Consider the following 26,674-nt stretch of genomic DNA (forward strand, 5'->3'; position numbering starts at 1 on the left):
AAGAAATGTACTGCAAAAATAGCATCCAGGAGCTGCATTGGTGGTCTTGAACCTCTCCTTGCTTTCCCTTTACCCCATGACTATACTTGTCCTTGAAATAATTTGTGAATCTTGACACTGGATAAGGATGTGAGACTAATATGACAGTCCAGTAATTGATATATCTGAAAGGTCCATGAAAAAGATAAAATCAAACATTTAGCAATGGAATAGAGGAATTGACACTGGGTGGGAAAGTGGCTGAGAAAGAATAACCAGAGAATCAGGAGAAAAATTTTCCAAACATTATAGAGCCAAGAAAAAAAAAGATGGTGTTGTTGTTTTTTAAAATGCATCTTTTATTTGAAAGTATTTTTAGATTTACAGAAATTTTGCTAAGATAGTACAGAGAATTCCCATATACCCTTCACCCAGCTTTAGTTTCCCCTAATGTTATCATCTTGCATTATTCTGATACATTTGTCAAGACTAAGAATGGATGTTACTATCAAAAACAATTCAGATTCTATTCAGATTTCACCACTTTTTCCACTAATGACCTTTTTGTGTTCAAAGATCTGACACAGGAGACCACATTCCATTTATTCTCATGTTTTCTTAGTCTCTTCTGGTCCATAATGCTTTGTCAGAATTTCCTTATTGCTCATGATTTTTACATGAGCAACAGATAATCATAGATTATGTTATTTTTTAATCCTTTGTATGAAAGAGATTTCTGTAAAATAAAAAGTAGATCCAAGAGAAAAAGACTCATTATTTGCAATAAAATTTATAGCTAACATGCTTACAACATCTGTGCTAATGTCAAAAATAAGTAGATGATGTGGTCCTCCTTCACTTAGCCCTGCTCAGTCTGTATTGGGCATTTAATAAATTTTGTCTTCACATTCACAGGAAGCTTTGCAATTTGTCTTGACGAAATCATGGCTACAGGTATAGCTTTTCTTCAAAGCATTACAGTTAGAATAAGCATCTTCATATTCACAAGTATTGGCTGGAATAAAAACAAAGAAATTAGTCAGTTCATTATTGTTTTCCTCCATAGTAGCAGTGCAAACAATAAATTCAATGTAAGTGGGGAGAAGACAATTGAGCAAAGAAGTTGGTATCACATTATGATACAAAGGGACACATTAATCCATCACTTCTTTTAAAATTTGAGCTTTTTGGAATGTTTCTAAAATGAATTGACTTATTTTCTTCCCTCAGAAAATAAAATAAGCTTAAATGAGTCTCTCTACAATTAGTGTCCAAATTTTAGCCTCTAGCCATGTGGTTGTTTAAATTAAATTTAAATTAATTAAAATTACATAACATTAAAAAATAAATTTTCAGGTCATTGGTGATACTTGTTACATTCCAAATGCTCAATAACCAGTCTATCTAGGAGCTACTTTACATGACAGTGCAAATATTGAACATTTCCGTTATTGAAAAAATTTATATTGGACACTATTTCTCTATCCAGATTCTAGTGCCACTAGTCTTTCTTTCAAGAGTAAGAAATCATTATGAGAAGATGTGGATGTAAAAACTAGAAGGAATTTCACTATGATTATTGGACATTTCTACTTTGAAGTTCCTCAGTGGCTACAAACTGAATAACTCTCAAACTAAGTTCATCATTTTACCTCCAAGTGTGGCATTTCTTTGGAGTCACTCCCCAACTCCCAACTCAATTCCCCTGGGATAAGAGAAATTAAACTCCTAACTACTAAATAATTCAAATCAGGAACTGGGAATCAACATGAACTCATTGCTCTCTACTTTTTATCAGTATTTACCAAGTGCAAGTAACAAACACTGGTTTTACTACTTCCTACCTATTGCTCATTACTGTCCATTTCTCTTCATTCATTTTGTCAGAATGCAGTAAAAACATTCATTTGTTTTTCAAACCCATGTTTTCAACAGTCTCCAAGCTGGCTTTCATCCACTTGTTTCTCCATACTACTGCCAGATCTTTATAAAACAATTCTGATCTCATCACTCTTCTCTGTAAAAATCTTTCAATTGGTTGCTTATTGCTAACAGGATAAATTCCAAATCCCTTAACAAATAGTATTCAGCAGAGGAGAAAATATTTTCTTCTTTAATGGTTGTATAGCTTTGATATCATTCAATATTCTGAATTAGAGCTATACAATTCACTCAGAAAGAATGGTACAGTTCAATCTGTTGAATGCATTTGGAAAGGTAAAAATTTCTGTTAGTGGTTAGCTGTTTTGTTCATAATAATTTTAATAACATATCCCAACTAAACAAAAGTACCAACTCTTTGTATTTATATCCATAACAATACCAAACATGAGATATTATATGACACTAAATTTAATCCTTTTGCTAAAATATTTTGAGACTTCTGTGAGCTAATAATGTTATATGCCGATTTGATTGACATTTTAGAAGTATGTAAAAATTACTAGCAAACACAAGTGTGAGTGGTTATTAAATTAAACTTGATTATTCTATACTATGGGGAAAATGAAGAATTTAGTATGATGAACTCATTGATATATAAAGATTGTTTGGTGTCTGAACTGAACTGTGTTTGTGTTCTCACATCTTTATATTTTGTACATATTTTCTCCTTATAAAATGCCACTTTTGATGTAATTGCATTAACTTCGATAGGAAAAATATTTAATTACAATGAATTATTTCCACAGACACATTTTTATATATGCCAATATGTAACAAGTCCATATACATTGATGGTAGATGTTTCTTTAGGTTACACATGGTAATGAGGTTTTCATTGCAAATAATCCATAGATACTGTGTAAAATTTTTTATTAAACACACTCTATTGAATACTTTTATTTTTGTCTTTTGCATGAAGGCATTGCTTAAGTAGGTTGCAATCAGGAGATTTCTTAATTCTTAAAAAAAAAAAAAAGGAGTCTATGGCTTTTATGATATTGAAGCATGTTCCCTCTACCTTACACTGCAGAGAGTTTTTATCAAGAAATGATGCTGTATTTTGTCAAATGCTTTTTCTGCATCTACTGAGAGGATCATATAGTTTTTAACCTATCTTTCATTAATGTGGTGTATCACATTGATTGATGTGTAGATGTTGAACCACCCTTGCAGCCACGGAATAAATCCCACCTGGTCATGGTGAATAATCCTTTTAATGTACTGTTGGATGCTATTAGCTAGTGCCTTGGTGAGAATTTTACATCCATGTTCTTCAGACGATGCTCTATGTAGAAAACCCAAAAGACTCCACCAAAAAATTGTTAGAACTGATTCAGGAATTCAGCAAAGTGGCAAGATATAAAATCAGTGTGCAGAAATCAGCCCTATTTCTAAACACTAACAATGAGGCAGAAGAAAGAGAAATCAAGGAATTCATCCCATTTACAATTGGACCAAAAAACCATAAGACATCTAGGAATAAACCTAACCAAAAAGAGAAAATCTCTGTACTCTGAAAACTATAGAACACTTATGAAAGAAATTGAGGAAGACACAAAAACATGGAAAAACATTCCATGCACATAGATTGGAAGAACAAATATTGTTAAAATATCTATACTACCCAAAGCAATCTACAATTTCAATGCAATCCCTATCAAAATGCCAATCAACATTGTTCACAGAGCTGGAACAAATAATCCTAAAATTTGTATGGAGCCAGAAAAGACCCCCGAATAGCCAAAGAAATGTTGAAAAATAAAAGCAAAACTGGTGGCATCACAGTGCCAAACTTCAAACTCTATTACAAAGCTGTAATCTTCAAGAGAGTATGGTACTGGCACAAAAACAGACATATAGATCAGTGGGACAGAATAGAGACCCCAGAAATGGACCCTCAACTCTATGGTCAACTAATCTTTGACAAAGCAGAAAAGAATATCCAATGGAAAAAAGACAGTCTCTTCAAAAAATGATGTTGGGAAAATTTGATATCCACATGCAGAAGAATGAAACTCTTCTACCATTTTTGTAAATATTAAAATCTCACACACAAAGCATCTAGCTCTTCTACCATACACACAAAATTTGATATCCACATGCAGAAGAATGAAACTCTTCTACCATTTTTGTAAATATTAAAATCTCACACACAAAGCATCTACTCTTCTACCATATACACAAAAATAAACTCAAAATGGATGAAAGACCTCAATGTGAGACAGTAATCCATCAAAATCCTAGAGGAGAACATAGGCAACAATCTCTTCGACCTTGGCCACAGCAACTTCCTGCTAAACACATCTCCAAGGCCAAAAGAAACAAAAGCAAAAATGAAATATTTGGACTTCATCAAGATCAAAAGCTTTTGCACAGCAAAGGAAACAGTCAACAAAACCAAAAGGTAACCTACGGAATGGGAGAAGATATTTGCAAATGTCTTATCAGGTAAAGGGCTAGTATCAAAATTTATAAAACTTATAAAACTCAACACCTCAAAACCAAAAAATCCAGTCAAGAAATGGGCAGAACACATGAACAGACATTTCTCCAAAGATAAGCGTCTGCCTTCAGCTCAGGTCATGATCCCAGGGTCCTGGGATCAAGCCCCGCATCGGGCTCCCTGCTTAGCGGGAAGCCTGTTTCTCCCTCTCCCACTCTGCCTGCTCTCACTGTGTCTCTCTCTGTCAAACAAATAAAATCTTTAAAAAAAAAAAAAAAGAAGACATAGAAATGGTCAACAGACATATGAAAAAATGTTTCATATCACTTGGCATCAGGGAAATACAAATCAAAACTACAATGAGATACCACCTCACACAGGTCAGAATGGCTAGAATGAACAACACAGGAAACAGCAGATGTTGGTGAGGATGCAGAGAAAAGGGAACCTTCTTACACTTTTGGTGGGAATGCAAACTGGTGCAGCCACTCTGGAAAACAATATGAAGATTCCTCAAAAAGTTAAAAAGAGAGCTACCCTATGACCTAACAATTACACTGCTAGGTATTTATCCAAAGGGTACAAACATAGTGATTTAATGGGGCATATGCACCCCAATGTTTATAGCAGCAATATCCACAATAGCCAAAATATGTAAAGAGTCCAGATGTCCATCGACAGATGAACTAATAAAGAAGATATATATATAAATATATATATATATATTTACACACACACACACACACACACATTACTTGGCCAACAAAAAAAAGGAAATCTTGCCATTTACAACAACATGGTTGGAACCAGAGGGTATTAGGCTAAGTGAGATAAGCCAGTCAGAGAAAGACAAACATCATATGATTTCACTCATGTGGAATTAAAGAACAAAACAGAAGAACATAGGGGAAAGGAAGGAAAAATAAAATAAGTTGAAAACAGAGAGGGAGGCAAACCATAAGAGATGCTGAACTCTAGAAAACAAACTGAGGGTTGCTGGAGGGGAGGTGGGTAGGGGGATGGGGTAACCGGGTGATGGGCATTAAGGAGGGCACTTGATGCAATGAGCACTGGGTGTTATATGCAACTGATGAATTGCTAAATTCTACCCCTGAAGCTAATAATGAAATATATGTTAATTAAATTGAATTTAAATAAATAATTTTAAAAAATAAAAGATACTCAAAGGAAAAAAAAAGCCAGATCATTCTATTATATATACTAGCAAATTAATGACTTCAAACTTACTGCATAGTCCATTGTCACAGTGATGAAGGCAGCTGGCACAAGGTTCGCCTTTTAGGTAAGGGGTATGAATCTTGCTAAGAAGATTGCCACTGAAATTTGAAATACAAAATGTCAAACATTTTTCATTTTTCAGTTTAGTTTATGCTCCCAGGGTAGCATCTATCACCATATACACCTGAATATTTGGTCAATGTTTTTCATCATGTCAAATAACTGACAAACTAAAATTCCCAAAATGTACTCAGATATCAATGTAAAGAAAATAACATACATAAGCCCTCACTTCCTTGACCATTATTTCACAGCCTGAACAATTAAAATGAGATTAATAGGGTCTAAAATATTCGGAGTACATTTCAACATGACAACATTCTTTCCCTCCCAAAAGACTTGGTCAAATTGCTAAAGTAGTGTACTCTAAGGTGCTGGCTAGTGATAAAACATATTCCTTAGAGAGACTGTACAAGTTACTGGGAGAGAAAGGGTTGCAGTGTGGAAATGCTTAAAGTTACATATAATTTTATATCTAAAAAAGTGATAATCTCTATAATATGAACTAGGGAAGATAAAACCCCTGGATAATTTTGGCTTCAAGATGGAGGTAATGATTTGGGGCAACTGGGTGGTTCAGGTGGTTAAGTGTCTGACTTCAGCTCAGGTCATGATTCCAGGGTCCTGGGATCAAGCCCCATGTTGGGCTCCCTGCTCAGTGAGGTGTCTGCTTGTCCCCCTCCCTCGCCCCACACCCCTTCTTATTCTCTCTCATGCGCTCTCCCTCTCTCAAATAAATAAATAAGACCTTAAAAAAAAGATGGAAGTAATGATTATTTAAAGTAGTTTTTGGTGTATGTTTTTGGGAGTAGGGATGCTTAAAAGGTTTTTGAATGTCTAGATGCTTTGTGTGTGAGATTTTAATATTTACAAAAATAGGAATGTTAAAAAAACAGTTTTATTAACACTAATCGCTAAGGTATATTGGTCTTACAGTAACTAGCCTACATCTCATTGATGAATATTTTTCAAGAGAGTCAAAGTCTCAATTGTACCAAGTGGGCCAAAAACACAATGTCATGCATCTGAATCTCACTCCCCGCACAGAATATAATTGATCATGTGTGAGCCCCTGGAAAAATGTGAAATAGACACAAACATGTTCTGGAAGTTTTCTCGCCCCTGCTTTCCCTCATTTTTCACTCCAAACTCTCACTTCAGATGCCTGGCTCCAGAGCCTCCTCTCTTACAGCCAGCCAGTGAGTTTGGATGCATTCTCCTAAGACCTTTCAATTCTTTCTACTAAACCCTAAGAAGTGCTTGCAGGAAAATGACATTGGAGGTCATACTTCTCACCCTGGAGATCCATATGCTCAGGTTATCTACAACCTCAAAATAAATCTTATAGGAGCCTTGGTTCTAGGGGTCCTCCTGTCTCCAGTGGCAAGAAACTTCAAACATTAAAAGAAAGTAAGATTAACAGATAAGTTCAGATTAGATCTTCAGTATATCCACGGAATTTATTGTAGGTAAGTTTAAACATAATCCTTGATGAAAAAACATATTTCATGCTACTGGTCAAGACCTTAAAGGTTGATCCATTATGGAAATTTTGTGAAAACTTCTGAAAAGCAAAGACTGAAGATGTTCTTTTCTGGATTCTGAAGTACATTAAAAATCTCTTGAAAAATCTTTGAGATGCAAAAGAATGAATCATCTGTGATGGTAACAATGTAGGTAGTTTTTTAGATAAGTAGGGCAAGGAACTTTTTAGCAGGCCGAGGTGAAATTGCAATCTGCCATCCCCTACTTGCCAGTCCACTACCATCCCTTGCTTAACCATCAAGCTGCCACCCTCCTAAAGTGTGAAGTTGATGAGAACTGATGATATCAAATCTAGAGAAATGCATACCGCCTAGGCTCATGGAATAGCTGTGAGCTGACGGGAAAGGTGACTGAAAGAAAAGATGTCACTCTGTAACTGAGGGAAGAGAGTTTCAGATTTTATACTTGGATTTGAGAACCTGGTCTCTTCCCTGATAAGTTGAATGTATCTCAACTTAAAAGGCATTTCCAAAGATTTATTCCTTCTAGATGACCTAGATGGTATTATGCTAAGTAAAATAAGTTACACAGAAAAAGACAGATACCATATGATTTCACTTATATAGGGATTCTAAAAAAACAAAATAAAAAAAATAAAAAGCAGAAACAGACCATAAGTACAAGAACGAAATGATGTTTGCCAGAGGGGTGGCAATGGGGGTGAGCAAAATATTTGAAGGGGAGTGGGAGGTACAGGCTTCCAGTTATGGAATAAATAAGTCATGGGGATAAAAAGTACAGCATAGGGACTAGAGTCAATAGTATTGTAATAGTTATAATAGCATGGGATGCCTGGGTGCCTCATGCAGTTTAATGTCTGCATTTGGCTCAGGTCATGATCCCGGGGCCCTGGGATTGAGTCCCACATCAGGCTCCCTGCTCAGTGGGGAGCTTGCTTCTCCCTCTGCCTGCCGTTCCTCCTGCTTGTGCTTTCTGACAAATAAATAAATAAAAATCTTTAAAAAAATAAAAAAATAGTTATAATAGCATTGTATGGTGACTGCTGATAGCTACACATGTGGTGAGCATAGCACAAGGTATAGACCTGTCACTATGTCATGCACATAAAACTAAGGTGACATTGTGTATGAACTATGCATCAATTTTAAAAAATGAAAAAAGGATTTATTCCTTCCCTTTACTGAAATGTTTTATATTCTAGTTTGTTTTCTATACAAGAATTTTAAAAATATTAAATTGTACATAGGATTATTTCATGAAACTCTAAAGTATATACTTACGCAGGACAATATTGGCAAACATAGTAGTATTTTAGACTTTCTTGATTGGGGCAATAGGCAATTCCACATCCAACATGGTAAGAAGAGTACCAAACGACCTACATTTCCAAAAAGGAATATATGAGAGTACATTAAAGAAGAGGGAAAATATTGAAAAAAATAGTAATAGCAAATGTAAAACTGAAAAAATGTTACTATGATAGTTTAGAGCCAAGTACCTTTTGAAAACATTTAGTTGAATTATTGAAGAAAACCACAAATTTTAAAATATTAAATCTTAAAGTACCTTCACTATTTTATCCATTTCTAAGTTTGAAAAAGTACAGAGTATGCTTCCTTACCAAGAGTTTTTCAAGTGATGGGAAAAAATGACAGCTCTAGATGAAGTACCACCCAATCCAGGACTATTATATCTAATCAGGCTCTTACTCAAATTGAACATTGGACTTGGTCATAATTTAGAGATGCTTTCATATTAGAGCATTTGTGGTAGAAGTATTTTCATTTGTTTGTCTTACCTGGGTGTAATGTCCAACAACTGCACCAGAACTCTTAGGTCCTACACCATAGACAAAATTATGGCTCTCCTCATACCAGTTTTGGATTGCATCTGACCAGGAAGCAGGGTAACTTGACATAAAGAGATTCTCACCACATTTTGTACCTAAAGAGAAATGGATCATCCTTAAGGAAGCAATAAAACATGCAATGGCAAAAGAAATCAACTATATGGCTTCACTCTTATGTAGAACATAAGGAATAGCACAGAGGACATTAGGGGAAGGAAGGGAAAACTGAAAGAGGGAAAATCAGAGGGGGAGATGGACCATGAGAGACTATGGACTCCAGGAAACAATCTGAGGGTTTCAGAGGGGAGGGGGGTCAGGGGATGGGGTAGTCTGGTGATGGGTATTAAGGAGGGCACATGTTGCAATGAGCACTGGGTGTTATATGCAAATAATGAATCATGGAACACTACATCAAAAACTAATGATGTCTGTATGGTGACTAACATAACATAAAAAAAAAAAAGAAATCAACTATATGAACACAAGGATGCTGACCTTCAGACACAGTGCCTATACTTATAACTGTTAATACATAATAAAAGGGCTTCTGTCCTTCTCAGCTCTAAAGCTGAATAGAAGACAGATCTGCCTAGGGACACCAAAGTTGCTTAGTGGGTTAAGAGGCTGACTTTTGATTTCGGCTAGGTCATGGTCTCAGGGTCCTGAGATCAAGCCCTGGATCAGGCCCCTCACTCAGAAGGGAGTCTGCTTGAGGATTCTCTCTCTCTCCCTCTGCCCCTCCTCCTGCTCACACTCTATTTCTCTCTCTAAAATAAATAAACCTTTCTTTTAAAGATTTTATTTATTTTTTTGTGGGAAAGAGAGCACAAGCAGTGGGAACTGCAGACAGAGGGAGAAGCAGGCTCCCCACTGAGCCAGGAGCCAGATGCCAGATTCAATCCCAGGACCCTGGGATCATGACCTGAGCTGAAGGCAGACCCTTAACCAAATGAGCTACCCAGGCATCGCAAAAATAAATAAATCTTAAAAAAAAAAAAAAAAAAGATCAGTCTAGGACATGGAGGTCGGCATCAACATGCAAAACTTTGAATAGGTTAAGAAGACATTATTATTCAAAAATTCTCTGGAGTTTCAGAGATGCATTCTTTTTGAAGCTAAATTCTTCACATTGTAATGACTCCTATGCTCTCAGCTTTGTACTGTAAATTTGCAAAAGGCAGTGACCAACTTTTATTCTTTTTCTCTTCCTCTTGTCCACCCTCACCAGAGAGTTTTCACATATTGGACCCTGTCTAAATGTTTATGATTATGATTTTGTGTGAACTTGGAAAAAGAGTTCTACAGGCAGTCTATAAGAGCCCCAATTAACAGGCAACTGACATCAGGAGGGATGGCAGATTTCAAAGCTTTTGGATTCTCTCTTAATCACTAAATCAGAATATCATAAGGCCAAATCTTCCTCCTTTAGAATTAGGCAAGAAGAGCCTTGCCGAAGGTGACATCAGCAAGATGGTGGAGTAGGGAGCCTTGGACTCTCTTTCCCTTAACAAACACACTGATCCAGCAACAATTTCCAAAAAATTGCCTTGGTGGGAAATCCAAAACTAAGTGAAAGGCTCCTAGACCCTGGGAGAATATGAACCCCAACTCACTGAAGTCTGTAGTGAAACTGGGACACCCTCTTGCTAGAATGCTTACCCTCAGCACAGTGCCTGCCATATGATCAGGAAAAGGCCCCCTAGCCCCCAACTTCTCCCAGGGGAAGGAAGGAGTTGGTTCTTGTGTGGCAGCATCCCAACCTTCCCTATGGAAACTCCCCAGATGGCTGGCTTCTGTCTTGGTAGTCTTGGAGCTCTGACAGTCAGGCACAGGCTAGCCATCTGTAGGAGAATGGAGATGGTGGCTTGAGCTGGTAGATACCATATCTCCTCCCCTTGGCTCAGCACAGAGCAAGCAAATGAAAAATCTTAGTTCTCAGCTTCCTCCTGGGGAAGCAAAGAATTGATCAGTGTGTCCAACGCTCCAATTTCTCCAGGGGTCCCTAAAGAACTGACTTCTGTCTTGCCAGTCTTGGAGCTCTGAAGTTTTTCGCAGTGTTGCCCCCTGGAGGACAGCAGAGATGGTGGTTTGGATTGATAGATGTCATGGCTCTTCTCCCCAGCTCAGCACAGAGCAAGCTGACTAACACCACTGCTGCCTATTTCTCCCTGGAGTGGGACAGATTTGGTCTGGGTATCAAATGCCACAAATTTTCCAGAGGCTGCCCCAAAGACTGGCTTCTGACTTTCCTCTCTGAGAATGCTAATAAGATCCAGCATAATCTAGCTGCCTGGGGCAAATGAGAATAGATAGAGATTTGGGTTCATAGTTGCCATAGCTTCCCTTCCTAGTTCAGCACAGAGTGAACAACAGATAAAAAACCCAAGTTTCAGCTGAAAGAGTTAGATGAAATGCCCAAAGATCTATCTTTTTCAGGGGGCTGCCTGAGGAATTGACTATAGATCTTTTTTGATCACAATGAACTTTAATAGACATTTCTCCAAGGAAGATGTACAACTGACCAATGGGTATATAAATGGCTTTGGGTCACATGGACATTTTAACAATATTAATTCTTCTCAATGGGCAAAAAATACTCTCTTCAAAGAGTGGCGATGAGAAAATTGCACAGCCACACGGAGAAGAGTTAATTTAGACCCCTTCTTAAAACACTCACAAAAATTAACTCAAAACAGATTAAAGATTTAAACATAAGACCTGAAACCGACAACTTCCTAGAAGAAAACATACAGAAAAACCTCTTGACATTGGTTTTAGCAATTCTTTCCTGGATAGGACACTAAAGGTATAAGCAACAAAAGCAAAAATAAGTAAGTGGGACTGAATAAAGCTAAAAAGTCTCTCCACAACAAAAGAAACAATCAACAAAGTGAAAAGGCAACTTATGGAATAGGTGAAAACATTTGCATAGCTTATAATTGATAAGGAGTTAATTTTCAAAGTATATAAAGAACTCATACAACCCAATAGCAAAAATTATCCCTATTTAAAAATGGGCAGATTTGGTTTTGTTTTGTTTTTTTTGAATATTTTTTTTTAAAGATTTTATTTATTTATTTGAGAGAGAGAGAATGAGAGAGAGCACATGAGAGGGGGGAGGGTCAGAGGGAGAAGCAGACTCCCTGACGAGCAGGGAGCCCGATGCGGGACTCGACCCAGAGACTCCAGGACCATGACCTGAGCCGAAGGCAGTTGCTTAACCAACTGAGCCACCCAGGCGCCCTTTCTGAATATTTTTTATTTACCACTTTTTATTTAGCATTTTAATTTATTTTATTTTATTTTATTAATTCCAATACAGTTAACATACAGTGTTATATTAGTTTCAGGTGTACAATATAGTTATTCAACAATTTTATATATCACTCTGTGCTCATCACAAGTGCACTCCTTAATCCCCATCACCTATTTCACCCACCCTCCCACCCACCACCCCTCTGGTAACCATCAGTTTGTTCTCTATGTTGAGTAATTTTCTTGGTTTGTCTCTCTCTCTTTCTTTTCTCTCAGTTGTTTTGTTTCTCAAATTCCACATATGAGTGAAATCATATAATATTTGTTTTTCTCTGACTTATTTTACCTAGCCTTATACTCTCTAGCTCCATCCATGTTGTTCCAAATGACAAAATTTCCTTTTTTATGGCTGAATAATATTGCATCATATATATATATATATATATATATATGCATATGTGTATACATATCTCTATCCATTCATTTATCAGTGGACACTTGCGCTGCTTCCATAATTTGGCTATTATAAATAATGCTGTTGTAAATATAGGGGTGTCTGTATCCCTTTGAATTAGTGTTTTTGTAGTTTTGGGGTTAACAGCCAGTAGCATAATTACTGGATCGCAAGATAGTTCTATTTTTAACTTTTCCAAGGACCTCCGTACTGTCTTCCACAGTGGTAGCATCAGTTTGCACTCCCACGAACAGTGCATGAGGGTTCCTTTTTCTCCATATCCTCTCCAACAGTTGTTGTTTATTGTTTTTTTTTTTTTTTAAATTTTAGCCATGCTGATAAGTGTGAGGTGATACCTCATTGTAGTTTTGATTTGCATTTCCCTGATGATGAGTGATTTTGAACATCTTTTCATGTCAGTGCTGGCCACCTGTAGGTCTTCTTTGTAAAAATACCTGTTCATCTCTTCTGCTCAAAAAATGGGCAGAAGATTTGAACAGGCATTTTTCCAAAGAAGACATACAGATGACCAACAGGTATGTGAAAAGGAGCTCGACATTACTAATCATCAGGGAAATGTACATTAAAATCACAATGAGATATCACCTTACATCTGTTTTGATGTCTATTACCAAAAAGAAAAAAAAAAGACAACAAGTAATGGTGAGGATGTAGAGAAATCGGAATCATGTACACTGCTGGTGAGAATGAAAAAATAGTGTAGCTGCTGTGGAAAACAGTATGGAGGTTCCTCAAAAAAATTGAAAGTAGAGCTACAAAATGATCCAGCAATAACACTTCTGAGTATTTATCCAAAAGAATTGAAATCAGCATCTTGAAGAGATATTAGTACACTCATGTTCGTTGCAGCACTAGTCATAATAGGCAACATTTGGAAACAACCTAAATGTCCATGGACAGGTGAACGGATGACAAGATGACATATATATATAATGAATATCATTCATCTTTAAAAAAAGAAGGAAGTTTTGCAACATGTGATAACATGGGTGAAACTTGAGAATGTGATGCTAAGCAAAATATACCAGTCACAGAAAGACTACTAAACGAGTCCATTTATGTGAAATATCTAAAAGAATCAAATTCACAGAATCAAAGAGTGCAATGGTGGCAGCTGGGGATGAGGGAAAGGAGAAATGGGGACTTACTAATCAATGAATTTCAGGTAAGCAAGGTGAGTAAGTTCTAGATATCTGCTATACAACATGTACATGTAGTCAACAATATTGTATAATATATTTAAAAATTGGTCAAGAGTGTAGGTCTCATGTTAAGTATTCTTACTACAATAGAATTTTTAAAAAAGCATTGTTGTTACAATAAAATTAATTACAAAATGAGAATAAAACATAAAAAATAATAAAAAAATAAAAACATTAATAAATGTCTTGCAGCCCAGAAACATTTGCCTATCTTTTCAGCTCTCACATAATATTTGCATTTTGCTGGCTTGAAATATTATGTCTACATGCTGTTTCAGGAGAGTATAAAATATTCTTGGATATCTTCTTTAATATGGAAGGAAAGAAACTCAAAATCTAACATAATTTGATCTTAAGACCATTTGTTTTAATCTTCTACTGAATGCAGTTATCTCTCTTCATAATTTCATTATAATGTTAATATCAACAATATAAATAATAATTCTACTGAAATTATAGGTAATTATTCACTACTTTCAAATTGAGTACTACTCAATTCACTACTTTCAATTGCCTTTCATGCTTGATAATGTAAATAAATATTTTATGTAAAGTTTATGCATAAAAGTTTTCTCTCATAATTTTTATAATTCTTGAAACTTTTATAGTTTTTTGCATGTGATATATTATTCTATGCTTTATAGGTACACAGTCTATGCAAACTACTTGACTATTTATTATCAAAAAGTAAAAACTGAGTGAACATACACAAAATATTCATGATGATATTAAAAGTTTAAGTATTTTTACAGCAAAATTCAGGAACTATTCACATAATTCAGTATATTTATAAACATAAAAAAAGAGATATTTAAACACCAAACAGCAACACAATATAGAAAAAGGGCAGTGGATTAGGAATCAATAAGCCTGTCTTTCTCTGACTGGCTTATTTCACTAAGTATAATACCCTCTAGTTCCACCCATATCATTGCAAATGGCAAGATTTCATTCTTTTTGATGGCTGAGTAATATTCCTATATATATATATTCTATATATTCTATATATCTATATATCCTATATATATATATATATATATATATATCACTCATATGTGGAATTTAAGAAACAAAACAGATAAACATAGGGGAAAGGAAGGAAAATAACATAAGATGAAAACACAGAGGGAAGCAAACCATAAGAGACTCTTAACTCTAGGAAACAAACTCAGGGTTGCTGGAGGGAAGGTGGTGGGGGGATGGGGTAACTGGGTGATGGACATTAAGGAGGGCACATGATATAATGAACACTGGGTATTGTATGCAACTGATGAATCACTGAATTCCACCTCTGGAACTAATAATATAGTATATATTAATTAAATTGAATTTAAATAAAAGGTTAAAAAATAAATCAATAAGCCTGGTTAACTTTCCAGTACATGACACAACTTCAGGATGTGCTCCTAGGTCATTTCTCTTATGTCCCTAATCTTTGAAGCTGGAGAAATGATGATACATGACGTGTTAACTCATGAGCTGGTTGAGAGGAACAAATGAAGTATTGGTTCAGAAATTATTTGCATAACATAAACAGTCAACAAGCACGAAATGATACTAATAATTCTCTCTCCTTCTACAGATAGCTTGATTTTAAATAGAGCAGTATAAGCAACATTTATTCACTAAGTCTTCTAAAACATCCCAGAATGTTCCATTCTATTTGATTTTTCCAATATTATTTTATTTGTTCATTTATTCAAAAAATACTCATTTACGTACTGGTTTTTCGGTCCTCTGGCACGCTGTGTTTTAAAGTGCACTTGTTTGCCCACTTTTGGGCATTTGCTGCTGCTTCTCGGTTCCATTCCTAAATGTCACAAGAAAAAAAAATACACTTAAAGATTCAACTCCAGTGAAACATATGCTTTATAATCTGATTGGTAGGTTGATTCGCACTATTTTAAAACTTCTATAGATATATTCATTGTCATTGGTATGATAAGATCTTTTGTTAGGGGTGTGTGTGTGTGTGTGTATGTGTGTTTATCTGCTCCAGTGCCAATTTCCACATGAAGAGAAGTTCATAAATGATGTGTCTACTGACAGAAATATCCAATACAGTATCTGACAATTTATGATAACACAGGAGCCACACCTAGGTTTTTTAGTAATAGTGCTAGTCTAAGCACTCATCAATATGTGAAGTCTTTAAATTATATTTCAATAGTAATAAACTAGCCTAGTTTATTCCCAGTTCCACTTGTAGCCCACTGCACTCAAATGGGAGATATCTAGCATTTATGGATTGTGTCTTGGAAAGTGAACTATTATTAACCCTAAATGGCACTGATTTTGAAGGAAAGTGGACTCCTTTATTTTAGACTAGGGCAGACAGCGAACAAAAAGTGCAATGGCTTCACATTTGATGTCTGAAGATTTGGCTTCTAATTTTGCCTTCCCGACTTAATAGCCCCAAACCCTTGCTAGATTATTTAACCATTATAAAGGAAAATTAATTTTTGCCCTGCCCATAATACAGCTCAAATGAAATAGCAGAATGGAAGCAAAACAAAGTTCTTAAGAGATGCCAGTTACCAGCTCCCTGCTCTTATCACTGCTGATTCACACCATTAGCCTTTATCACTACCTCTTACCATCTGTAGCATGTTGCTGGCAGGTGGAGAGACTGATCTCCTTAGTTCATTGTGTTTATTTACAATCTCTTTTTGGACTTGGTTTTGAGTGGTTAGCAAAGCAGTAAAGGATGGATCCTAAAGGGAGATAAAATTAGGGTTATCTTCTTAACATTTGTTAAAATTGCATTTAAGAGTGAATAAACGGTCGAGGGAACAAAGATCATTTTAAAGAGCATCCAGTTCAAATCAATATTAGTTGTTAAGCATTGCCAATGAACCTGAGCCAAAGCTATGACAGATAGGAAAAAAGTAATTTGAAGCTTTGAGAAGGAGGATGAAATTCATGGCATGACAAATTAAAATCTCCTCTGAGGCCACAGATGCCAATTTCTAGTTTCAAGGGAATTCTTACTGTGCCTTTTCTAGCCATATGAGTGATAATATTTTATAACCATAAAGGTACACAATAGAAACATTAAGACATATTCATTCACATTTGATTAGGCTGCAGCTGGTGGGATGAGAGTAGACCTCAAGATTCATCCTAGACTTTAAGGAAAGTTTGACCTGATATGGTCTGTATTTAGAGAAATAATGTATTTAAAATGTATCTAGGGAAGGGATGTTCAGGTTCAAAGTGCTTTCAGTGCTAATAAAATTATTCTTCCTATTATGAGAGACATTATGATCTATTTTATTATATGAGCTGATTTCATGACATCACTCAAAAGGTACTTTTGCAATATTAAAAAATTTCCAAGGCCATTTAGAGGGAACAAAATCATCCAGTTAATGGGCCATTGCTGACTCTGTTCCTTTTTAGTAACAGAATAAAGTATTAAATCAGCTGCTGAAATTTTTGGTATATTTTATCATTGTGTGTGTGGCAGGGGGGAGATGTCTACCCTGGAGGTAGAGTGGGGTGTGTGAATTGTTCTCACAAGGTCTGAGATATTTGATGACTTCAAATTACACATGAGTGTTATGTTGTATGAACATGACCAAGAGTTTAAAATCTAAGTCTAAATAGACAGGACTCTTTGTTGATTTTATCTGACACATTGGAGTAAGTTATTCTCTCTTCTCCCAATACTGAGGTTGCTCAAAGCCCTCCAAATAGTGCAAACTTAGGTTTAACCATATTTATTGCCATTATTAATTTATGCATCCATTCTCCTACTTGCTTTATGCTCCTAAGGACAGGAACCAATAATGAATTTCTTTTCTTTTCTTCCTTTCTTTTTTTTTTTTTTAAGTGAATTTCATTGTACTCACAGATTTGGTACATTCCCAGCTACTAATGCCTAAGCTAGAAAGGATGCACATGTGAAATAAAATAACATCCTTGGATATTTCCTATTGACTCTCAAAAACCTGCTTCGTAGAATTTCATTTCAAAACACATCAAAATTTGGTCCCTGAGAAAGAAATAATTATTTCCTCCTTCTTATCCTATCTTTTGTAGATACAAATCCTACTGAAGACATGTCTTTGCTGTTTTTTAATGAGTTTCAAGAAAGCTTTTATTAGGTGACAGGGAATATGAAGAGTGTTGAGCATAAAATGGATCTAAAAAGGTATCTATCTATACTTCAAGAATTTATTTCGATTCTTTCTCCCTCTTCTTTTACCCCTCCCTGTTTGTGCACTGTCACTCCGTCTCTCTCTCTCTCTCAATGATTAAATCAAATCTTAAAAAATAAATTTATTTCGGTAAACTATATGACATGAATAATAACAATACCACATGATAACTGAAGATAGGTGGATTCTGCTAGATGTATAAAAAACAAGGGATCAATTCTTATTCAGGTTAGGAAAGCTTTGCAAAAGATGGTCTGGATTGAGGTTATAAAGGATGAATAGTGTTTTCTATTGAGAAGGTGCAGAAAAAAACATACTAGGCAGAAGGTATGTAGAAAATCTGATCAGCAAACATTTAGCAGTGCAAAAGAGCAAAATATAGCTCTCTTTTAAATAATTTTATAATGAAGACCAGGAGATGGACCAGAGAGATAACTGGGGATTGGAAAGGACCATGAAAAAAAATCTTTAGGGGGCTCCTGCATGGCTCAGTTGGTTAAGTGTCTGCCTTTGTCTCAGGTAATGATCCCAGGGTCCTAAGATTGATCTCCCTTGCAATTGGGCTCCCTGATCAGTGGGGAGTCTGCTTCTCCCTCTGCCTCCCTCCCCCCGCTGGTGCTCTCTCTCTCTCTCTCTCTTGCTCTCTCTCTCAAATAAATAAATAAAAATTTAAAAAAATCTTTAGGAAAGAGATTGGGAAGGCAACAAACTTTTTGAATAAGACCCAGGTGATAAATAAATTGTCTTCAGATTGAAAATTAATTATGGTAACATAATGACTATATTTCTGAATGCCACATGAGTTTTGACCTATTGCCTGAACTCTGATCTGTGGAGTCCTAGCTATTCTTGTATGCTCAGAGTTAAAGGAGAATGTGGAAATAGACAGCAATGACCAAACTTCACATTCAGAGTTTTTCTGATCAGAAGATAGACACCTTATATAGACACCTACCCACCAAACATTTAAGAGAATCATTGATCCTGTTCTTAGGATTATTAAAGTAAAGCAGCATATTAGAAATAATTAGAGCATCTTATTCTTTATATATTAATTGTAAGACCATGAAAAAATCCAAATACTTAATCTCTTTACTAAAGTTTCTTTTTTAACTTAAAAAATAGGTATTATTATTCTTACACATTGACTATGAAAATAAATGTGGTGATGTATGTGAAGAAGTTTTGCTAATTTGCGATTATATAGATATATTGCTAATTTTCTGTGAGGATCACATTGTAATGAATTAAATATAAGGGAATCAGTAAAGATCTTTGGACAGGGTGAGTTTCATTAGCTTTTAAACCTGTAGACCATTGCTGTCAATAGAAATATAATGATAGCATGAAAGGTAATTTTAATTTCTGGGGGGCCACTTTGAAAAAGAAAAAATAAACAGATTAAATTGATATTTATAATATACCTATTTATCTAATTGTTTCAAAATACTATGTTTTCATCATGCAATCAATATTAAAATTATTAATGAAATATTTTACCTTCCTTTTTTACTAAGTCTTGAATTCTGCTATGTAATTATGCAGATCTCAATTCTGACCAGCTGTATCTCCAGTGTTCAATACCCTCATGTGGCTAGAGGCTACAATACTGGTCACCACAGCCTTAGACTTAACTGTGTTAACTACTTGAGCAACCAATGAGTACTTTGTGATGTACCAGACTCTCTACTCCTTTTCACTTTTGAAAATTTATCTAATAGATTTCTGTTTATAAGTTGCTTCAGTTGTTCTGAAGATATTTCCAACCTCCATCATACCCGTCCATTTGCAGGAAAGAATGGAAGCAACACAAGAGCCAGGAACAGCAACTCCAGGAATAAGGCCATTGCTGGGAAAACAAAACAAAGGGAACAAAGACTGACATTGGATTGTTTAGTGTATGAACTTCTGAGGAATACAGGAGGAAAAATAAAACAAAACAATGTAGTGATCTCAGTTGTTCCAAATTCATTAGTAATATAACAAGAGAAGATTTGTTACATGATGCCACTAGAATGATAATGGATTCACCAAGAAGCAACCCTCCAATGGGGACCTAAAGAACAAAAGGAAGTACTTGATTGAAGATTTTGAAGTACACCTATAAATGCTAAGTATATACTACCCATTTTCACTCTAGTTCCACATTCTTGTCTATGTAGCTACTCTCTGGTTCTAGGAATGGGTTCTTCACATTGCCCATTCATAGCTCCCAACTGTTAGTAATACTGGGGTGCTCCTGTATTAGTTTTTGCTGGTTTCCTTAAACCCTTCTTAATCCTTTATAAATATACCCTCATCAAGATCTTTTCAAGTTACTAATGATCATTTGCCATTTCTTACCTGCCATGAGTCTGGCTCATATACTTGACATTCCTAGAACCATAGGTAAGTCCACTAAGAAGTAAATGCTTTTCTTTAATACTTTCAACCACTCTTTCAGCTACACCCAGGCAGCCAGTGTCCTCATTCATTCCCATTCAAACCTTGCCCTTTATTACAATGCATTAAATTCCTCCACCCCCCCCCCCCAAAGGCAATATTCTCCTTCTGGTTCTAAAAACAGAAGGTAGATTTCTCACTTTTAAAATTAGATTACCCACCCAATCTGTATCAATACCCTTAATAGGTTCACATCCTTGCCTCACTAATTTAACTTCTTGGAATTCTGAGGAAATAATAATATATACTGGAAAAATTTTAGGCATACATTTTCATTACATTAATATTTATAAGGATAAAAACATTATAATTTATTAATGCTTAACTGTAGGGAGATAAAATGTTCAAATAAATTAGAATATATCCTCTTGTTAGAGTGTATTAGACATAGCAATGATGTCTCCATTGGTGTTCTAACAAAAACAATGCTTATGCTTCAAAGTTAAAAACACAGAATATGGGAAATCCTTATCTTCCTTTATGGATGAATGTTTGTGCCCTCCCAAAATTCATATGTTGAAGCCCTAGTCCCCAGTGTGGCTGCATTTGTAATTGGGTTTCTAAGGAAGTAATTAAGATTAAATGAGGTCATAAGAATGAACCCTGATCCAACAGGATTAGTGTACATATCAGGAGAGACACCAGAGAGTCCTCTCTCTCTCTTCTCCATATATACAGGAAGATACCATGTGAGAACACAGTGAGAAGGTAGCTGTTCGCAAGCCAAGAAGAGAAACCTCACCAGAAACTGACCATACTGTCACCTTGGTTTCAGACTTTGAACCTTCAAACTGTGAGAAAATAAATTTCTGTTGTTCACACCACCCAGTCTGCAGTATTTTGTTACGGCAGCCCAAGCAGCGTCACACACATTCCCAAATTTGGTATTTGAGGATTAGGTTATTTTTGAGTGAATCTGAAGGTCCATAAAATGTGCTAATTTGAAATCTTCTGAAGCTACAGATCTGCATTCAGGTGCACATGTGTGAGCAAGACACTGAGAGATTGGAGCGCCTGGGTGGCTCAGTTGGTTAAGTGTCTGCCTTCCGCTGGGGTCATGATCTGGGGTCCTGAGATTGAGTCCCTGCCATCAGGCTCTCTGCTCAGCAGGGAGTCTGCTACTCCCTCTCACTATTCCTCTGTGAACTCTCTCTCTCTCTTTCAAAAAAAATAAAAAGACACTGAGAGATTGTGTTACCTCTGATTACCATCCAGCATCCATATCTCAATGAGCTTTGCTTTTCTCATGGATATATGACAAAACTATGACATAGGTATTTTAGACCAGTTTTAAGATAAAGTAACAGAAGAAATTTTATTGCATAGTGATACTGACAACCTTGATGTGTAGGGAGATCTGAGAATGCTTACATTATTATTCTCCTAGAGAACAGTAACAGAAGCAGGACCTAGTCCCCTCATCCCCTTCTCTCACAAAACTAACAATCAGACAAAAAGCCAGGCAAAGAACAAATGAGATTAAACAGAAATACAAGAGCATGAGTTTATCTTCATGTGGTGAGACATCCTTTTCTGAATTTTCTAAAATGAATCTGTAGTACTGTAATTACAGTAATCAGAAAAAGAAAAGCCCTTTATTGCAAAAAGATTATCAACTCTTGGGAAAGTGCTCTGATTTTGTCAAACCTATTAGTTGTTTTTTTGCAACCTGGTGTAGCCAACAGTTTAGGCATTATGGTGATCATGTAAGAGAAGAACAGAGGCACAGAGGTATTAAGTGACCTCCTGACGGTATCATTGCTAGGTAGTGTATGGCTAGGACAGAACCCAAGGTTTCTCTTAACCTCAATATCCATTTCCCACTAAACTCTATTATACTTTTTGGGGCATGGGGTTCCAGGTAAGAATGAAAGCTTTTAATGAATTTTCTGTCTTGATAAAAAAAGTCATGCATTGCTATAAATATTTTTGTGGCTGTTAAATTGCTGGTAGGTTACTAAACACATTTGAGAAAATTAGAAAAAAAATTAACACAGTATTAACAATTAAGTCAATCCTTTTCTGTTGTTCCTCAAATATAAAATAAAGCTCATAAAACTTAGCTCAAATAATATTTTCTTAGGATATCCATCTTGTGTTTAAAATGTTGATATGATAACCTTTATATATGTAACTTTGTTGAAATAATGGAGAATTTTATTGGCATCCTAATGAGTTATTTTTCACAAAATTGACAACATATTCCTATAAGGGTTGTATAAGGGATACAAATTATACAGGTGTTTCTACAATGTTTTGGAAATTTAAACTCTTCCATATCATTATAATATCACTTATAACAATAAGAAAAGTTTGATTTTGTTTATATGTAATTTTTACATAGAACAGAGGAAGATGTGGGAGAATAAAATGAAAAACTGAAAAAGAAAAAATATGGAAAGAAAAATTAACTTAATTATATCTAAAACAAATACATACACCTAATGTCCAAAAAAGTCATTTTTGTTTCTCAGAGATGCCTGGGTCCATATTGAGAAAACCTGAACACCTAAACTTGGCACCTGGTATTGTGAGAATGGAAAGAGTGCACTACAGGTGTTAAGAAGCCTGGGCTTTTGTTGTTGTCACTAATTCTGTTTTATTCAGCTTTATCTTTAATGAGATATATGAAATTGAAAATCTTTATCAAGTTAGAGTATGGTGACATAGGATTACTTCATATGGTTCTTGTGAATGAGATAAGTAATGTTAGAGCAATTTGAAAATATGAAAAAAATCACCATAAACATACATTAAGACATACTGTCTTAGCATTAACATTACTATTTATATTACCATTTGGGATGCTTGTGCCCTCTGCTGGGAGCATTGCCAGCAGAAATCTCTCAGCTCACAGACACTTCAGTTGATTGGCTGAAGCCTCCCATAGGACTACACCACAGTTCACCTCACCTTGAAGGAATCTTGCTTCTCTCCCCTTCCTTCCTAGGGAATTGAGCTCGTATTCTTCAACTTCTTGTGTCTCAGATTTTGTTACCTGAGGAACACAACCTGGTACATCATCCATTAAATAATCCTTTTTTTTTTTTCCCATAAATCTAGTCAGGATGGGCTCCTCATTAATAACCTCATTATCCTTTGATAGTATTCCCTTTATGCCTTTGATATTAATTTCTTTATATTTGACCTTTTTTCTGAACTACATAGCGAGTAGCTATGGCTAAAGATGGCTCACTCTGTACTTGCTCAGTGATGGAGCGACAGAAGCTTACGAAGTCTCCAGGGGACTCTCACTTACACTCTCACTTACACTAGTGAAGGACACATGCACATCTCTCTGTCATGGCCTCAAGTTGTCCTCCTAGAAAATGTGAGAGCCAAAGAGAAAAAAGATCCTCCCTTTTTTGCAAGTCAGTGGCAATCAGGTACTCTTCTTTCCTTTAACAGGCATCCATTAGGTTTTACACACTCTATCCATGATAGCATGCTAGATATTGTTGAACATGGTCAAGTGAATGAGATAGAATTCCCGCCTGCCCTCAGTCTTAGCATATCATTAGGGGAGCCCATCATTCTAGTGCCCACACTGTGAGCTTGTTGGATTTTCCCATGTGTGCAAAAGTAAAATGTGAAGTTTTATTTTCCTTTGCCGTGACCCATTCTGGGACTTTGGAGAAGGACAGGGAAGGACCTAGCATAAAGCAAGGCTATTTCAAATACAGTAAATATGATAAAAACCTATTATCAGCTGTAAGACCAGTGTATTTAGTTCTACCTCATGTCTCACCCTCAGGGGACTCCCTAAATAGCAGGTGCAGATAGGATATGTTTTATTTGCACTTGCATTTGTTAGAGTCACAGAGAAAGCATTAGGACAAATTAGGAAAGTAACTGCTTTTTCCTGTCATTTATTTGCATGTAGACAATTTCTAAATGTGTATCGTTACACATCTCCTCTGTGATTTCCTTAGGAACAAACTTAAATTCCTTTTAAATCATTTCTCTAAAAAGAGTTATTTTGCTACATGCATGTCACCACGTCTCTTCTTTTATACTGTTTTTCTGCTCTGCCATTCATAATTTTCCCTTTTCCAAGAGATCAGTAATTTCTCATAAGTGTGACTAGAGAAAAGTCAAAGGGTTTTCAAAGATTTACAAATCTAAGTGTTGATGTTTTACTGCTAATTATAAACAGAAGAGGAAATTGTGTCTTTCTGAAGCATAAATTTATATGTATAATTCTTCTTTACCTTAATTTTAGGACCACCCTAAGTTTGAAACACTCACTTGGAAAAAAATAAGTTGTTTTCTCTAATGACATCATATCACTGCTTATTAATTAATGAAAAACATATATTCACAAAAATTATACAGGCATACCTTGCCTGATAAGTCTATTTTATGGAAACAAGGATTTTTATGATCAAGTAAATTTTATATCAGGGCTGTAAGAATAATTCAAAATTTTAAAAAAGAATAATTCAAAATTAGAATATTTATTGGTCATATTCATCACATTAATGGATAAAGAAAAATCATGTGGCAAAATATGTTGTGAAATTCAACCCCTATTATAGTTAAAAATAAGAAAAAGGAGAGTAGAGATTATTAATTTGATAATGGCAATATAACCAAATATCTCTAGCAAATATAGTTTTTGGAGAAACTCTAGGTGCATTCATTTAATATTGAGAACAAAAACAGAGTGACCAATGTCACTGGTACTGTTCAACATCATATTGGAGAGGTCCTGATCTCTCCAATATGAAGAAAAGAAAAAAATACATATTTGTAAGTCTCATAAAGGAAGAGATAATATTAGTGTTATTTTAAAATGTTATGGCCATTTACCTAGAGAATACACCATAAGCAAAAATTTGCAAGATCTGGGGTGCCTGGGTGGCTCAGTCATTAAGCGTCTGCCTTCAGCTCAGGTCATGATCCTGGGGTCCTGGGATCGAGTCTTGCATCGGGCTTCCTGCTCCATGGGAAGCCTGCTTCTCCCTCTCCCACTCCCCCTGCTTGTGTTCCCTCTCTCGCTGTGTGTCTCTCTCTCTGTCAAATAAATAAATAAATAAATAAATCTTAAAAAAAAAAGTTTGCAAGATGTAATACCAGTTTATAAAAAATACCATTGCCATATACTAGCAACACTCAACTAGAAAATAAGATTAAAAAGAAAACATAAAACTCATAATAGTACAAAAAATATAGTTTGTTTATGAAATAACCAAGAATAAAAAATCTTTTTTTGGAGACAATTTTAAAACCCTAGTAAAAGGCATAAAAGAAGATATACATAAGTTGAGAGATTTTCATGCTTTTAAATGGTATGTGTTAATACAAGAAAGGTATCAATCCTAATTAAATTAATATAAAAATTCTTTATAACTCCAATAAAAATTTTGATTGGCCCATGAATAACTGAATATACCTTTTATGAGAAGGATTAATCTGGGTATCTTTTCATATTAGTTATTAAAATAGGCTTCAAACTTGTGTTGACAAAATTTGAGTATTATATTAGGAATGGATAAATGGGCCAATGAAGGTAAATAGAAAATTTAATAAGAGACAGACCAAACAAGGTAGCATAAAAAAGCGTTAGAGGAAGAACAGATTGTCTAGTATATAGTTTTGGGAAAATTACCTTGCTATGTGGGGAAAATTAAAACCAGATCCTTCTTAAGCATTACCTATAAAGGTGAATGTAGAGGGATTAAATTTATAAATAAATAAAATGCTTTACATGCAAGTTTTCGGGGCCATATCCCTTTGCCTTTAAGTGAGCCATATAATAATGCCATCATATGGTTATTCTGGGTTTTGTGTGAAGCACTGTGTCACTCTTTACGGGCTCATTAAAACTCTTAACAATCTATAAGAAAAAAAAAAGAAGAAGAAGAAGAAGAAGGTAGCGGGAGGGGAAGAATGAAGCAGGGGAAATCGGAGGGGTAGATGAACCATGAGAGACGATGGACTCTGAAAAACAAACTGAGGGTTCTAGAGGGGAGGAGGGTGGGAGGATGGGTTAGCCTGGTGGTGGGTATTGAGGAGGGCACATTCTGCATGGAGCACTGGGTGTTATGCACAAACAATGAATCATGGAACACTTCATCTAAAACTAACGATGTAATGTATGGGGATTAACATAAG

The 26,674-nt window shown here is 35.5% G+C and overlaps 1 protein-coding gene across 1 annotated transcript; it reads right to left on the reverse strand.

Moving 5' to 3' along the window:
* Positions 1-410: 410 nt before the first annotated feature.
* On the reverse strand, positions 411-19,971 carry LOC118000737 (cysteine-rich secretory protein 2-like). The gene is made up of 7 exons (XM_034990588.1): positions 19,894-19,971; positions 16,550-16,666; positions 15,675-15,762; positions 8,970-9,115; positions 8,452-8,549; positions 5,615-5,703; positions 411-994 (listed from the first exon to the last, which is right to left on the reverse strand). Exons 1-7 carry the CDS (start codon positions 19,960-19,962, stop codon positions 867-869), a joined length of 735 nt encoding a protein of 244 aa, XP_034846479.1. The 5' UTR covers positions 19,963-19,971; the 3' UTR covers positions 411-866.
* Between the last annotated feature and the right edge of the window lie 6,703 nt (positions 19,972-26,674).

This window comes from Mirounga leonina, unplaced genomic scaffold (assembly GCF_011800145.1).
Source record: "Mirounga leonina isolate KUSES-001 unplaced genomic scaffold, KU_Mleo_1.0 Mir_53, whole genome shotgun sequence".
NCBI classification, from domain to species: Eukaryota; Metazoa; Chordata; class Mammalia; order Carnivora; family Phocidae; genus Mirounga; species Mirounga leonina.

What these genes read in the sequence shown, in the direction of transcription:
- LOC118000737 (XM_034990588.1), bottom strand. Translation starts at nt 19,962, where the DNA reads ATGGCCTTATTCCTGGAGTTGCTGTTCCTGGCTCTTGTGTTGCTTCCA. An exon ending in GCCAGAGGACCGAAAAACCA is followed by an intron (nt 9,116 to 15,674) that starts GTACGTAAATGA and finishes ATTTCTCTTTAG; the next exon opens with GTACAAAATGTGGTGAGAAT. An exon ending in GTTTGCCAATATTGTCCTGC is followed by an intron (nt 5,704 to 8,451) that starts GTAAGTATATAC and finishes TTCAAATTTCAG; the next exon opens with TGGCAATCTTCTTAGCAAGA.